The following is a 17,501-nucleotide window of genomic DNA, read 5'->3' on the forward strand; positions in this document are numbered from 1 at the left end:
AAGGTGCCCGCAAGGCAACCGCAGGGGGACTGCAGGGGGGCCCTAAGGCGAACGTGCGGCCAGACGGATGGTAACGAGTGGGTTCTTTTTTTTCTTCTTTTTTTACCAGTTCTTTTGTTTCGGCTTGTCGAATTGCTACGGCCAATGTAGAAATGAAAAAAGTTATAACTCCGCGCTATAATTCCACGGTGACCCCTACGGCCTGTAAAAGATAGCCAAATGGCGTAGGGCCACCCTGAGGCCACCGCAGAAACTCTGCGGCCGCCGCAAGTTTCTGTCAATTCAGAGGGCGTACGGCCGCTGTCTCCTCGCCGTAGAGCAAATGTGACTTAGGCCTAATAGACACTATTTTATTGATAACGCTGATGAGGAGGTCACATGGTATGGCTGCTATATTGGATTAAACGAAAAAAATTGGACATGATCTTCTCCAAAACCGCTCAACACGAAAAAATGAAACTTAGCATATGTCTACAACTCCCCATAGGGTATATAGGATGAAAACGATGACCTCATCAGTGAAGTGGTATTCCAGTCCTAATTCGTTGAATGAAAATCTTTGTCTGAAAAGCTGAAATTTCATATGTCTGATATACGACCCGAATTGAGTGAAGAATTACAATTATGATGTCATCATTCACGTGTTCTGGTGGTCACATTGGAAATTGAAAAAAAAACGCAAAAATCTTCCTCCCCAGAATCGCTTAACAGATCAATGCGAAACTTTGTACATATGATCGACGAGCCATGGGGAATATAGTTTGAAATATTTTTCGTATTCATCTTCATTGATACAATTTCGCCTTGAAGTGCACAAAAGTTGTCGTTAAATATCTTAATAATCAATCAATAATCAATAAAGCTATGGATATAATGGCAATGTATGTGACACAGTTGGGTGCATTGTTGATACACTGGGTGTATGAGCCATAATAGTCGTGTGTTCAGTTCACTAAGTTATTTTGTGCAGAATGAGTATGTGAGGAAAGACTTTACTCTACCAAGTGCCATTCTAATTGTTGTTGTTGCTGTTGTTGTTGTTGTTGTTGTTACTAACCCATTCACCTGCGCAGCAGAATACAGGGCTTTGCAATTGTGTGTGTGTGTGTGTGTGTGTGTGTGTGTGTGTGTGTGTGTGTGTGTGTGTGTGTGTGTGTGTGTGTGTGTGTGTGTGTGTGTGTGTGTGTGTGTGTCATTCGTTATTATCTCCATAATCTTCCTAGGACTCGAAGTATCCACATTCATTTCAGTGAAGGATCTTGATTGAAAACCCTCCAAATTGGATCTCCAGTCCATGATAAAGGCACCAAAAAACTTGCGAGCAAAAGGGCCCAATAATTTATTATTAGGGAAAGACTAGTGAATGTTTTGTTAACGTTGACAGAATATATAGTGATGGAGATGAGGAATGATTACTCACAAGTTGAATGTGTAGAGCGTGACAGGCAACATCCATTAGCATGATTTGTGCGTCATAGCTCGAGCAAACAAAACATTCCAACTTCACACCCAGCTGTTCTTATCTCTCTATCGCACAATTATGATGTTCTCCTACCCTCATTAGTTTAGGCGATTGACAATATTTAGACAGCACCAATGCAGCAACATTTGTTACGCTTACTGTTACTGGAAACAAATGCTTTCTTCCAGAGCAACCAAATAAAAGGAGGTCTGGAAGCAAATGCTCCCTGCCAGAGCAACTAGTTACTTAGTGGATACAGTCAGGCAAAAGCGGAGGGCAGACGAAGTTGTGAAGTTGTGTTGTTCTCAGAGTTTTGTTCCGAGTGCTCTTTTCAGGATCGTCACCGAGCCACGGACAGCCTTCAACTGTAGTTCATTTGTGGTAATGTTCGCTGCAATGTAATGTTTGTATGATTTTTGTCAGGCTCTCCTTAATCATTCCTGTTGCTCAAATTATTACTGGTACAATTTTAGCACTCTTCAGCTTCCAAGATCTTTTCACTTCATTCTCGAGGTCTTGATATTTGGTAACTTTCTAGATTTCCTCATTATTCAGACGAAAATCACAAGGCAATGAAACCTCCATTAGCAATGCATTATTTTCCTTTTTGTATCTCAGTACTATGTTCGGTCACAGTGCTTTGTTTTCTATTTCCTTCGGGTCGTACGTGAGCATTATGTCCTTGTTTTCAATTCTTGCTTTTTGGTTGATGCTTCCATGGGTTTTCTGGAACTGGGATATTGAAATTTCTGCAGATGTGCCAGTCGATTACCCTACATACCTTGTTGTGCCTTTGCATGTACAGCTGTTCTGACATAAGTGTTTTACATCCTGATGGGAGGGTGACTCATGCTTTCTGTTTCTACCATGCAGAACCTACATATGTCTGATTGACTCAGTCCGACCATCTTTTTAAACCTGTTGGTGTTGTGTCTTTGGTCTTGGGCATTTATTATGATTCATTCTCCTTCCCAATTGAACTGATCGTCTCTTAGCCATTCCAGTGATCCTTCCTTGTCTATCCCCAATCAATCCAACTCTTTATTTTATATTTCCCTGCTCTTTTGTATTTTCCCCAGTTGTCACGATATATCTGTTGATATTTCGACATATATTTTTATTTTGTCTCTTTTGCAATTGTTGGGGCTGTATTTGTTGCTGTTTCAGTCTGGTGTATGAAATCTATTCACACCTATTTTTGGAAGTTTTTTGCAAGGTGGATGAGAGATACCTTTTCTGGTTTGTTGTTTTTATGCTTGTATACAAATTATATTCGGTAGTCTGTTGAACATTTCACATACTCTTCTAATCTTACAGTCATCGCTCTGTGCACTTCATTGAGTTCCATCAGACCACCACCTCCTTCTTTCCTTGGCAGGTACCTTCTTGGGATGCATCGATGTTTATGGAACATTTTGTGGAGAGTGAGGAGTTTCCTTGTTTTGATATCTAGTTTTTTTAGATTTCCGCTTGTGGCAAGTTTACGACTCGACAGCGTACGCAAAAAAAAGGTTGCTGGATCGTTGTATCTAGGTCGATTTTTATGTTGTCCGTTTTTGTTCTACCTTCCATGAATGTGAACTTGGCACATTCATCAAGGGCAAATTCCATTTGGATATCGTCGGAGTACTGTTTCACTAATTTCAATTGTTCTGCCAATTTTTCATCGTTCAGTGCAAAGAGTTTTAAATCATCCATGTAAAGGAGATGTGTCACGTTTCTTGTTTCTTGTGATGTTCTGTTATTGAATGTTAGGGTGTATCTGAGTCCTTGCTTATTTATAAGGTTACTTAGTGCACAGATTCTTAACCAACAGTCCGTGGACCATTGCCGACCGACGGACCGCTGCCGGTTCAGGGAAGGACAGCTACTGGTCCGGGAAGTAATGCGAGAAAAGAAAATTACTGCCACTCACTCGCGCCAGCAATGCCCAACGAATCTACATAAAATGGATCAAGTGTATACATGTGTGTCATCTAATCCCAGGGCGGCTCCAGGATTTTTACAGCGCGTGCGCTGTATACAATTGCACCGAGTTTGAAATGTCCCCGGCGTCGTCTACCATGTCTTCGGTGGGTCCGGTGTCCCCTGCCCCCCCCCCCCATGTGCCTCAAGACAGCCAATGACGGCCGTCCAGTATATGCAGTGCGTAACCTCGACGGAAATGGCGACAATTGAGGGAAATACCCGAGTATTTCAATGGAAATTTGTGAAACTAATGTGTTACATATGTGAAAACCATTTAATTTATTGCTTGACGGAAAAAAAACGAAGAAACGCTCCCCTCATGTACGAACGAACGAACGAAAGACGTCATTTCCGTCCACCATAGCATTTTGCGCCGAACGCAGAAAGCTAAGTTCATCTTATGCCATCATTCTCTTTAATATTAGCCATAAACAAGTGTTTTGTCATGCATTAGTAGTTGAAATTTACTTACAATCATTCTTTTGCGGCCCCCTGCCACGCTGTATCCAACGATTTCATTCCTTCTGTTTTATATCAAGGTGCTTATCACAATAATAACAAGATTTTTACATTTCAAATATTAAGAACGCTTTTTAATTGTTTTTCAACTGAAAAAGCATAAATTGCATATTTTAACATCAGTGTACTCATTTGATTCACCACAGGTGCTGTATTGAAGGATTTCACTTGTTTTTAAAGGGGAGCGTCCAAGAATGAATGTAACAGGGTGCATACTTGCCTAGATTTTGGGAGCGTGTAGCCATCAAGGTGTGGTGTCCAGGGCCCACTCAAGGGGCCTCGTCGCAGTGCGATAATCTTCACCCTGATGAAGCAGCAGTTACATGGAAGGGAGGAAGGAAGCTTTGGGATTTTAGGTGCTTTCAGGTGACCTCTGAGCATCTACTGACCACATTGGCTAAATGCTGGGAGGAGTGGGAACCTTTGTTTTGATTGTAAAATACTTTATATTTCTCATTTCATTATTAATTTTGACGTGACTGAAATGGAACCTGGAGCTTTATCAACTTAAAGGTCCGGTCAGGTATGGGAGCATGCACCAGAGCAGCACATCGCAGCGTCAACTTTCTGCAGGAACTCCAGGGGCCTCCATCTGGCCATCCCCCAGGCAGATGCCTGGCCCATCCCCATCTCCTTGAGATGCCGATCAACCTGCTGCAACCATGAGGCACGTGGTCAGCCCATTGGCCTCCTCCACTCACGAGGTTTCCTCGCTGAGAGAACCTGGTGAGCAGGATCAGTGTCATGAAAATGTGCCACATGTCCATACAGCCACAGCTGATGCTCACGGATTATGCAGGTAACAAATCTCATTTGAGTCTCTCTCTCTCAGCAACTGCTCATCAGACATAAAGTCTGAACAGCGTTTGCCAAGGATTCTCTGAAGAGACCTGGTACCAAAGGAATTAAGTCACGTTCTCAGATCCCTGCTCAAGGTCTAATTATCACATCCATAGAGCAAGACTGGAAGCACCAAGGACCTGAAGACTCAGACTTTCACCCTCCTGCACAGGTACCGGCAGTGCCACACCACATGATCCAGTGAATCCACGACTCCCTAGGCCCATCCCAGATGTCTGTTGACCTCTGGTTCACAGCCAGCAGAGTTATGAATATCACTGCCGAGGTAAGTAAATCTCTCTGTGGCCTCAATGTCCTCACCACAAACAGGTAGAGACAAGAAAGCAGCATCCAATATGTCATTGAAAGCCTGGATCTTTGTAATGACTGAGGAAACCTGTAATCCCAGCGGCTCTGACTCCTCACTCAGCACCTCGAGGGCCCCTAAAAGGATATCTAGAGTCTCCGCAAAGATGACTGCATAATTAATCTACGAAATCAAGGTCAGAGATCTTGACATTCCCAAATGATGCACCGGAGCTTGATCTCTCCACCATCCGCCACAGAATCCAGTCCATACAAGCACTGAAAATTGTGTGGGCTAGTGCACACCCCTGACAAACTCCAGTAATAACTGGAAATAAGTCAGAGATGGTATCACCACTTCTCACAGCACTCTCAGTACCAGACTATAGTTCAGACATCGGATTGATCGGTTTTGATGGCAATCCACGAAGACCAATAATCCTCCAGAGGGCATCCCGATTCACTGAATCAAACACTTTGCCAAGATTACCATAGGCTGCAAGCAGCCCCTGCCAAGACTCTCGTCTGTGTTCGGTGAGGACACGAAGAGAAAGGATATGGTCAATCATTGACCTCTTTGGTGTGAAGCCTGACTGCTCTGGATGTTGATGCTCAAGCAGATGGTAGCGAACCCTATCAAGAATTATCCAAGCAAAGACCTTGCCCAGCACTGAGAGCGGTGTCACCCCATCGGTAGTTGTTGCAGTCCTGGTGATCATCCTTCCCTTTCCAGAGAGGGACAACAATGCCCCTCTTCCAGTCAGTTGGGATGATGCCTGTGATCCAGGCAGAGCACTGAACTGCATGTAACGATGTGAGTACAGCATTTCCACCAGCCTTGAGAAGTTCAGCATGGATGTCACAGATCCCAGGACCTTTACCCCATTTCAACTTGCTCACTGCAGCCTGTGTTTCCACAAATGAAGGTTGATCAGAGTTGATTGGAGGGTGAGCAATAGGGATAGTAACACCCCTGACATCCAACTTAACAACTGGTGGATCAGCCTCGTACAGCCAGTCAACGTAACTGGCCCAGCGGGCCTTCACTTCGGAATCCTCTGTGAAGAGCCCACCATCCTCTGCTTAAACTGCAGCACACAGAGGGACGGGCTTGGAGTAACGCAATGCGTGATTTCCCCTGTAATCAGGATGAGAATCACTTGACCACAGGTGATGCTCTACTCCATCACAGATTCCACACACATTGGCATCCTTGTCCACCCTTAGCGCATGCTCGGTTTTACACCTCAGCTCCCTGAACAGCTCAACTCTGCCATTAAGCCTGGTCCTGTGACTGGTCAATGGTATCCATTGTCCCTTGAGAGACAAAATTTTTCTTCACCCGGCAGTGAGTTCCAAGACATCCATTGGCAACCTCAAGGATGGTTGTCTTGAAGACACTCCACAACTCTTCAGGATTCCCAGAAGCACCCAGACCCCCCCAAACCCCACTCAGCCTATTCTCAAACTCCTCAGCTACCCTCTCATCCTTGAGCTTGCCAACATCCAGCCTTGGCTGGGATGGTCCCATTCTCCCGGAGTTAAGCTGCAACTTCAGAGTTGCTACAACATGGCTGTGGTTGGTATTGAGGAACTGAGCATTCCGGGAGACCCTGCAGTTCTGGATCATTCTCCAGTGACGATCAATGAGCACATGGTCAACCTCCTTTTCCACACCACCAGCATTGGAATACCAAGTCCAGCAATGAGCCTATACATGCTGAAAACATGAGCCAGCCACCCGAAGTCTATGCCTTCTTTCAAAGTCAAGGAACTTCGTGCTATTCTGGTTCACCGCTCCAGCCCCATGTGAACCAACACATGTCTCATAACCATCCCTATCAGTTCCAATCGATGCAATGAAATCCCTGAAAAACGAGGAGTATCTCGCCTGGGGCACTGATCAACCACAGATTTGAGCATGGCATAGAATGTGTCCTTCACGATGAGACCAGGGAAATGACATCCCAAGAGTGACGAATCCTTCGTCTCATAATACGCTTATTGACCAGTGTTACCTGAATTATCAATGGAGTCAGCTTATTGGACACAGCTACTGCAACTCCTTGGGCATGGTAACCACGAGAGTGACCAAACCAATAGTAGGTGTAACTACCCACCATGATCTCACCACTATCCAATCTCCGAACCTCAGAGAGTACTGCAATACCTATGTTCAAACACTTGAGCTCAGATGATAACAGAGACAGGTGGTCATCCTCTCTTAGGGATAGGACATTCCAGGCACCCACCCGAAGGGACCGCCTCAGGTTAACCCAAGGAGACCGTCGTCTGGTGGACGACACCTCAGCACCACTCCGACACACACCACTGCAATCTGACCCTGGAGGTTCACCCCATGGTTTTCCTTTGATCATCAAGGAATGGAATGGTGGTCCCAAAGGCTTTGCCCCAATCCCGTCATCTGGTTAATCAACTTAAAGTGACACCACTTGCTCAACAATCCTTTTGTAATATACTCCGAAACAAAACATGTTTGTTGTGTTAATTAAATAATCGTAACTGAATTTGTTCAGAAACACCAAGGATGGATTGTTCATGAATTTTCATGAGTAGTAGAACCTATGTAGCAATCGGAATCCGTTCCTCTTCAAACTGTGTATGGTCATGAATATACTGCGAACGGTTCTTGTTACACTTTGCATATATATATATATATATATATATATATATATATATATATATATATATATATATATATATATATATATATATATATATGTAGATATTATTTTTTCACAAAAAAAAGCAAAGAACCCAGTGCGAGCCTCCGACCAAGCCTAAGGTTTGATCTGCTTTTACACGCTGTGACAGCACATGGCATGTCAATGCAAGGGGCAGGATTTTGTCATTGTTTTTTTTCCTGGCAATGGGCACAACGACAAGTTTTCAAGCAATTCCATCAGGCACTTCATGTTTACCTCAAGGTGGTTGACATCAGAGACAGCTAAAATATGCAATTTCCAAATGCCCAGGCATTCCTTTCCTGCAGTAATTTTCTGCAGATGACTGTAATGGGACCTCTTACCAACTATGGTATATGAGAGTACTACTCTCATATACTCTCGTTCTAACGGCAGCATTTTTGCCTGGGGCAGCTAAACTAAGCAAATATATATATATATATATATATATATATATATATATATATATATATATATATATATATATATATATATATATATATATATATATATATATATATATATATATATATATATATATATATATATATATATATATATATATATATATATATATATATATATATATATATATATATATATATATATATATATATATATATATATATATATATATATATATATATATATATATATATATATATATATATATATATACCTGGTGTTGGCACAGTGGTTAGGGCAGTGGCTTGGCACCCAAAAGGTCCTGAGTTCAAGCCCTGTTGGGACACTGAATTAATATATATATATATATATATATATATATATATATTTCTTCTTCTTCTTTCGGCTGCTCCCGTTAGGGGTCGCCACAGCGGATCATCCGTATGATCCGCATAGTGATTTGGCACATGTTTTACGCCGGATGCCTTTCCTGACGCAACCCTGGTCGCCTCTTACGACACAGGGATATGGTACACCTATTTTAACCGGGGTATACACCGGCCCAGTGCACTGGTACTCATTTCGCCGACCTCGGAAGGATGACAGGCTGAGTCAACCTCCTGGTGTATTAATTCAGTGGCCGAACGGGGCTTGAACTCAGGACCTTTTGGATCCCAAGCCGCTGCCCTAACCACTGCGCCAACACCAGGTATATATATATATATATATATATATATATATATATATATATATATATATATATATATATATATATATATATATATATATATATATATATATATATATATATATATATATATATGTATATATATATATATATATATATATATGTATATGTATATATATGTATATATATGTATATGTATATATATATATATGTATATGTATATGTATATATATATATATATATATATATATATATATATATATATATATATATATATATATATATATATATATATATATATATATATATATATATATACCAAGTCGAAAACACCAGGGGGTTGACTCAGCCTGCCATCCTTCCGAGGTCGGCGAAATGAGTACCAGTTGTACTGGGCCCGGTGTATGCCCCGGTTAGAATAGGTGTACCATATCCCTGTGTGTCGTAAGAGGCGACCAGGGTTGCGTCAGGAAGGGCATCCGGCATAAAAACCTATGCCAAATCATTATGCGGACAACAAAACGAATTTCCACACCGGATCAGTTGAGGCCCGGGTTAGCGAAATGGAGACGGTTGATCCGCTGTGGCGACCCCAAACGGGAGCTCGCCGAAAGAAGAAGAAGATACAGAATATATAATATATATATATATATATATATATATATATATATATATATATATATATATGTATATATATATATATATATATATATATATATATATATATATATATATATATATATATATATATATATATATATATATATATATATATATATATAAAACTGTAAACTGCTATTCTCGATTTATGACATGCTGAAGTATAGACAGTAAAGACCATTAACTATGTGGTTCCCAATTGGCAGTCCGTGATCATTTATTGTTGACCTTTGCCCATCCCTATTGAGAAAATGGTTAAGAACCACTGACTTTGTGGATCCAGAGCCAGGAAAAAGAGCAGGGGGAAAGACTGTCTCCTTGGAAGCTCACACATCATATCTTCACTCCTGGTATTTTGATTTTTCCATCTGAATGCTGCAGTATTTGTGTGGTATTCCATAAACGCATTGCTTTCTCAACCTGCTTGATTATTTCAAGATTGATATTTTCCATTTGCATGCACTTTCTCATCCATGGATGTGGGATGCTGTCAAAAGCTTTTTTTAAAATTGATTATCCATACTGTGGACAATTTGTTTTTTATCCTATTGCAGTTTTTGAGTGTGGCCTTGTTTAGTAGTAGGTGGTCTATTGTTCTGTAGCATCCTCTCTTACATCCCTTCTGTTCTGTGAGGTGGTGGCATGTCTCATTTCTGTGATGATTCTTGTTAAACGTTTGTGAAGTAGTTGGGTTTCTTCAGATATTTGGATGAGGAATGTGTTGTTACCTTCTGTGAGCCATTCGTCCATTTCCTGATCCCCTTGGATTAGTTAATTGAATGCTCGAGGGTGGTGAACGTGGAGAGCATCAAATTGCTTTAGCTTGAAGTTCGGAATCCCATCTGGGCCAGAGCTGTTGAAGTTTCCCATTTTTGCAAGTTGTTGTCTTATCTTTCCTGAATCAATTATTACTGGGGGCATTTCCTCAAGATGTTGCTTATTCTCTTCCAGGTTTCGGATCCATTCCACATCCTTATTGTATTATTTTTTTAATCTTCATAAATTCCTTTCCTGAATCATTGCAGTTCATCTTTTTCAGGAGGGAATAGCACATTTTGCTTCTATTTCCCCAGTTCACGGAAGAATATTTTTGGGTTGTTTTCAAACATCTGACCTTGTTTTCTTCTGCTGTTGGCCTCATCATAGTTTTCTTTTTATTTTCCTTGCTATCATTTCTATTTTGAGCTTGTTTTCAGCAACCATGAACTCAAGGTCTTTATCTTCAATTTACATATATACAGTACATATATATATATATATATATATATATATATATATATATATATATATATATATATATATATATATATATATATTGGATTCTCCTCTTAGTTTTGGGCTTTAATTTACTCTTTGGAATTGTGGAATCTGTCCTGTCTCCTTTTTGAGCAGTTCCATCATCGATAAAGTCTTTGCTTCCATGATGGTGCTTGGTTTTTATTTGTGGGGCCTGTTCTGTTATTTTTTTCCTGAATGAGCAGTGCTACTGAAAAACTCTGTGTTTATTTGTTTTCCGGGGGCTGATTTTTTTTTGGCTACATTGGTTCGGCTCGTGGAAGAGCTAGTACATTGAACGGGTCAGGACATAATAGACAAAAACAGGATGCAAAACATGCAAAATAGTACAGAAAAGGAACAGCAGAGACACACACAAGGAGCATTAGAGAGAGGTGGGGAAACACCAACAGCAGAGTTGACCAAGATAGAGGGAGACTTCGACAAACAATGGGTGTGGGGAGGAATGGGGGCAGAAGAGGAAGTGTGTAGTGGACAAGATGGATACAGAAGGAAACTCCAAGAAGGGAAAACTGGAAATTTGGAAGGAGGAGGGATTTGGGTGGGATTAACAAGAGTAGAAAAATATCATGGTTTTGAATTGGGGATGATCTGAGATGGTGGTGATCAGCTGCTTTGACGACCTGGAGGGAGAATGACATTGAAGACAATGTGCAAGTTGGTTCCACAGGTGGGGGAAAAAAGAGGAATAAATGAGTGGAGGTGAGCAGTAATCCTGGATTTAAGTCGTTTCACCAGAAGGTGGTTGATGGTGGACCATTTGAGACCTGCAGAAATCTGGGGTGGGGGGGGGGGACAAAGCACTGAAAAAAAGCAGAAGGTGCAAGACCAGAAAGGAGGCAAGCAGTCGAAGACAGAGGAACTACCGACCCCTCTGTGATGGCAAAGTGATAGGCCCATAGACTCAGCTTCATAGTGGGAGATTTCAATAATCTTAAAGTCCTTGGTTTCCACAGCATCAATCTGAGCAAGATGTAAGGTCGGGGAGCCAGCCCAGAGGGGAGAAGATGTGAGGTAGGAGAGCCAACCCAGAGGGGAGAGCAGTACTCCATCAAGCTGTGGACGAGGGCCTTGTAAGTGGATAGGAGTTCAGTTGTGCCAAAGAAGGACTTTGTATGATGGAGGTTCCCCAGTCGGCAGCTGGATTTGGAGGTCAACTTTGAAATGTGGTTTGCTCAAGAAATATCATGGCTCATAAATGAGACCCAGTAGTTTGAATGACTGAACTTCTTCAAGAGGATTGCTAAGAAAGTGGATAGGGTGGTTTGCTCAACGGTTCCTTTCGAGTGAGAGCGTGAGAGTGTGAGATTTGTCAGGATTGAAATACATATTCAAAGTGGTCGACCGGCTTGTGAATTTTTTTCAAGGTCTGAGGACAGGGAAGAGGCTGCAGCCTACCAGTCTGTGGGATGAGGGACGGCATGGCAGAGATTGAAATCATAATCAAATAGATAGAGGATTTCACAGAGAGATCATTGATGAAGATCAGGAATAAGACTGGGCCCAAAAACACTGCAATGGGGGCACTCCAGCCTTGACAGAGAGAAGAAATGAAAGGATTCCTTTGAGTGCCACATGTTGGCTATAAGAGTGGAAGTCGTCAGAAAGCCATGTGTGGTGTTGCCCTTGGATGCAATAGGCAGAGAGATTGGAGAGTAAGACAGGATGTTTAAAGATTTGTTTGTTCTTCTGATTCGTGTTTTTGTGCATTTGTTATCATGTCATCGGATTAGTCATCGTCTTTATTCAGTTGGTGTCATTCTCACATCCTCTATCTCATTAAACAGTTCTTCTTACAGATCAAATTGTTCCTCAACATCCTCCTCCTCCTTCTCCTCCTCTCCTCTCCCCCTCTGTTCCCCTTTGTCCTTCTGCCCATTATCATCTGTCCTTTCTTCGTCTGTTTTTGTGTGTGTGCTGTCGTCATGAATCGGTCTCTGCCACCGCCAATCCCCCACGCTTCAAATGCAGATCACCTACTTCTGGTCTGGTCGCTCTGCGGACATCCTCCCTACCCCAGCGTTCCAATTTTCATTGTATCTTTGTTTGCTCTCCTGCTTAGGCCTTTCCTTTGTGACAGGCAGCATCGTCTGAGCTCTGCGCTTTGACCGAGGGCTCTGCCCCTTTTTAGTGAAAGTGTAACCATTTATCTTAGCAAGATACACCCAGCTGCCTGATGTGTTTGCAAAGGCTTCACAGATCTTTCTCTGTAGATCGTAGAGGGCCTGTGACTCTTTGTTTGGAGTTTTCAAAAAAAAAAATGTTCTCCAACACACCTGTCTCCTCTTACAGAGAGTGCATCACAAGCAGAGCTTCTGTTACAACCTCGTCCCTCCCCTTCTCCACAGTGGTGACGTGCCCATTCCTCACGGCCTCCAAAGACCTACTCGAGGCCTCCCAGGGCCACCCTCAGCCATTCGCACCGAGCGGTATCTCCACCCCAATGGTCTCACTTGCGTCAGCTTACCTTTTCTTCTGAGCGACATCGAATGGTCCATTTATCTCCCAACTGAGATGGTAGTCTTGCTGCTTCACTCGGTCGCATATCTTGCTGCTATGAACCGTGCATGCCTGTCTCACCTTTGGCTCCAAGTAGTGCCATCTCTCCAAGCACTGCACATCTACATTTCGTAGGCATGCCATGCCGTTCCCTTATTGGCGGTCCAGGCACAGGCTGCTGCACCATATCATGCCACCTCGTGCATTGCTGCCTCTCAATTCCATCCTCATCTCCTTCTTTGCTGCCTTTACTCTCTCGCATTCATTTCAAGGTCTTGACATCTTTCCTCTTTGTGATGGAGATATGTGAATCATCACAGGTGGGTTCAGGCAAGGGAATCTTCGAGAAAGACAGGGAGGGAGAAACGAGGCATAATTGTCATGCCGCCATCGTGTGTGTGTGTGTGTGTGTGTGTGTGTGTGTGTGTGTGTGTGTGTGTGTGTGTGTGTGTGTGTGTGTGTGTGTGTGTGTGTGTGTGTGTGTGTGTGTGTGCGCGCGCGCGCGTTTGCGTGCAGAGCATAACTTTTATACCATATGAGCTTTTGTCATCAAATTTTCAACAAACTCTTATTATGACAATATGGAGAAGACTAATTCATAATTGGATCAAAATATCAAAGGGTAAAGTCACAGTCAGTACAAATAGGCATTAGCTCATCTGTCACGCGCCAGCGCGAGATAGCTGGGTTTTTGTAATTGCTTCCATGTTTCTTTATTTTGTCTGCTTGCATTTTGAGATGCTTTCTGGTTTTACCATTCGAGCTTTTGTCATCAATTTTCAACAAGCCTTTATTATGAGAGTATGGAGAACACGAATGAATAAATTTTACATTTTTTTTTTATTTTAAGCTGTTGTTTTCGTCAAGTTTAGTCTGAGTTCAGAGCAGATGCGGGCAAGCTTTACATCTCGGGATGTGTTTTAGTTATATATGCATTCCTGGGGGGGGGGGGGTAGGGGAGGTGAGGTGATTACTACATCCTACAAATGGAGGTTCAATAACGTATTTGAAATAAGACTCACACAGAACACCTCGACTGCTTATCTTTTAGGCTGTGACACTCAGCAGATTTCATAAGTGGAAACCTAGATTCAACCTAAAAGCCCTGGGAAACAACATGCCAGTGGAGACATCACTCATTTGCAAGATGTAGGTCAGAGGTTATCGTGTTCATTAGCAAAGGCTTTTATTTTATTTAACCCTAAGGTATCAAAGTGTCTCAAGAGTTTATCCTCACACAGTGGCCTGGTTTCTTAGTGACTTGCATGACTTTCGAAGATTCCTCGGAACTCAGGTGCAAAGATAAGTGATGGGAGAGAACATTCCAGTGATTGTCTTTTGCCCTTGTTTCATGATGCCAAAGATGTCGGTCACTACATAGAGAAAGAGGCTGCCAATGGCAAACTGTGTTGTTCCCCCCCCCCCCAAACCCACAAACACACAGAACAAAGGCAAACGAGGCCGATAAATTCAAAGTTTACTTCCAGACAAAATATTAAAAATGTAACTTAAGTCCTGGCTATAGTATCGCTTATACATCTGGATGGAACAATATACAAGAAGGACGTTCAGCGAGGAGAGAAAGAGTCAATTAAATTATTCTGATATGGAGTAAAAGTCTATAAGTATAAAACAAGACTTAAATCATTCAAACGACTTAAATCATCAATTAATGGAAAAGACAAGCAATTCTGCAATGAAGAAGTCTTTGGTGGGAAATGAAAGTGTGGTGATTTAAGGAGTAAGTAATTTTAGTTGTGAGAATGGGGGAAACAAAAAAAATTAAAAAAAAAAATTCGCATATTAGAAAACAACCGGCACACGACAGTCTTCATGTGTGAAGCGCCGTCGGCTCAGCCACTGTTAGTAGTATTTACTGCTCTCCTTCCGTAGTTGGCAGTACATTACCATGGCAAATGCCATGCCAAGCACCTGTAAGGTGGGGGGGGGGACAGAATTGCTTTAACTGCATGCAAAATTCTCATGTGCAAGGGACATGCTTACCTGGACCGCATATGTGCAGTTGCAATTGGAGATAGGAATATCAAACATTGCCACCAGCACAAACATGAATGGGAAAACGGTAATTGATGAAGATAACTTGAAACGGAGCAAAACTGGAGAATTCATAGAAGATGATACTCTGTGCAGTGTTCAAGTATATACACAGGAGGGCTTTGCCGTTTGTGGGGGTTACATTTTTGAAAATTCCTGTGAACCACAAATACGCAAATTTAGCGAGTAATCGGGAAAATAGGGTAAGGGTCTTCAACTTTAAAATTTGTCCAAACTGTACCTTTATATAACATGTTTACCTCCACCACCGAAGGTGAAGGAGGTTATGTTTTCACCCCTTTCTGTCTGTCTGTGGACAGGAATATCTCAAAAAGTTGTGGACGGATCCGGATAAATTTTGTGGACAGGTTCGGTGTGTGACAAGGACGAAATGATTAGATTTTGGTGAAGATCCGGATCCGGAGCAGACTACGAGAATTTTTAAAGCGATTCTTCACCATTGAGAGATAGGGCCAAAAACGATGTCATCTTGTATAGCATGATATTTCATTCAAAAATGTGTTTGGCCAGATATGTTCTCGTGGATCAGGCATTGCGTGGCGGAGGTATGCGCTCCACCGAGTGCCCTTCAAGTTGTGCATTGTTTTTGTGCTATTTGTTTTTATGAATCAAGTGTTAAGAACATAAAATAATGGATTATTTTCCTCTATCAAGAACATAAAATGAAGATTATTTTCTTGAGTTGTTATGATTTCATATGAAGCCTGTGGCTGCTGGTTGCATCATTTTCTGGGGACACAGCTCTGCCACTGATGCAATGTCCTTGTTTCCATTAAGCTGGTACTCATTTTTCCAATCTCAGAAGGATGAGAGGCAACCCACCTGGTGTTTGCTGACACAACAGGGGCTTGAACTCAAGACCCTAAGATCTTAAGCCACCCACCTTAACCATTAAGCCAAAACAGGCATATTTTCCTTCATGAAGAACATGAAATAAAGTTTATTTTCTTGACTTATTAAGATCATGAAATTTACCTTTAAACTAATGATGATGAACTCCATCCAATAATGTGATGGCAATATTGATGATGGTGACGATAAAGATGAGCTGATGGACATGATGGTATATACCTGTAAGGGTGGAATGTTCTTCAACCCAAAACACGTGCCATGCAATACATCTAAATATTGCATGGTTCTTGGAATTATTGTCGTGTCCACGCCGATTATGAACGACCTGGACGGATAGCCGAATGATTTCCCTTGGAAGCGAATAGCCGAGTTCCTAGCGGATTATGGCGCGCGTAGCAGATGGAGATTCTACTCGTACCCACCGCAAATGGACAACACAACAAATCTTTAATAAATAAGGGTTTAATGAAAAGAAATCAAATATTTATAATGGAAATAAATCAATGCGTGATAAGAAAAAAATGAGGTAAACTCAAGCTAATTTTGAGACACCTCCACACACAGTTATAAGAACAGACAAGGGGAAAGATAGAATAAAAGAAAATCCCTTCCTGTATTCTGACACTGAGCTGTGTCCATCCGCATCCCAAAATCGTGCCGAGCTGCTCTCTGGACGGAAAACGTATGTGGTAATTCATGTAGGTGGTCCTCCATCATTAAGGGCCCACAAACCTTCATACAGTTTCTTCTCATGGATGAATGAGAGAGAGAGAGAGACACCCCGCTCCTCTCTTAACACCGGTTCTGCTCACAATGACAGCCCACCTTCCTCCTTGAACACTCAATGGGATAACGCTGAATTATAGCTGAAAGGCACGCTCTTCTTTCTATCTCTTCTCTTCTCTTCTTTTCTCTTCTCTCTCACATAAACGTACAACTTCGCGACTCAGCCGAACAGCAATGGCAAGCGTCTTGCTCCAGTACGCCAACAAATTCACACAGCATGAACACAAGAATCGCACAGCCTTCTTCGACGGCATGTCGAGGAGAAGCCAGCGAGTGAGGCCACTCCGTCTCCACCGCAGACCTCACACCAACTCACGTTCACTGACCAATTATAAGTCTTGGTGCGTGGCCTGTCGGTTGTTGTTAAAGCGTCGCTCCTTTTTGTATCTGGCTTTGTAAATGCAAAAACGTAAGAAAAGGCCACAGAGGGCAATCACAT

The 17,501-nt window shown here is 42.0% G+C and overlaps 1 protein-coding gene across 6 annotated transcripts in view; it reads right to left on the minus strand.

Moving 5' to 3' along the window:
* Positions 1-14,802: 14,802 nt before the first annotated feature.
* The window catches only part of LOC147025159 (tetraspanin-4-like), a 292,907-nt gene continuing 290,208 nt past the window's right edge, over positions 14,803-17,501 (minus strand). For all 6 annotated transcript variants that reach the window (XM_085885833.1, XM_085885839.1, XM_085885837.1 and 3 more), the window contains one exon: positions 14,803-15,280. In XM_085885833.1, coding sequence (XP_085741959.1) covers positions 15,212-15,280 — 69 coding nt within the window. In that variant the 3' untranslated portion in view covers positions 14,803-15,211. The remainder of the gene's footprint in view (positions 15,281-17,501) is intronic.

This window comes from Eptatretus burgeri, chromosome 6 (genome assembly GCF_056783735.1).
Source record: "Eptatretus burgeri isolate ZD-2024b chromosome 6, Ebu_testis_v1, whole genome shotgun sequence".
NCBI classification, from domain to species: domain Eukaryota; kingdom Metazoa; phylum Chordata; class Myxini; order Myxiniformes; family Myxinidae; genus Eptatretus; species Eptatretus burgeri.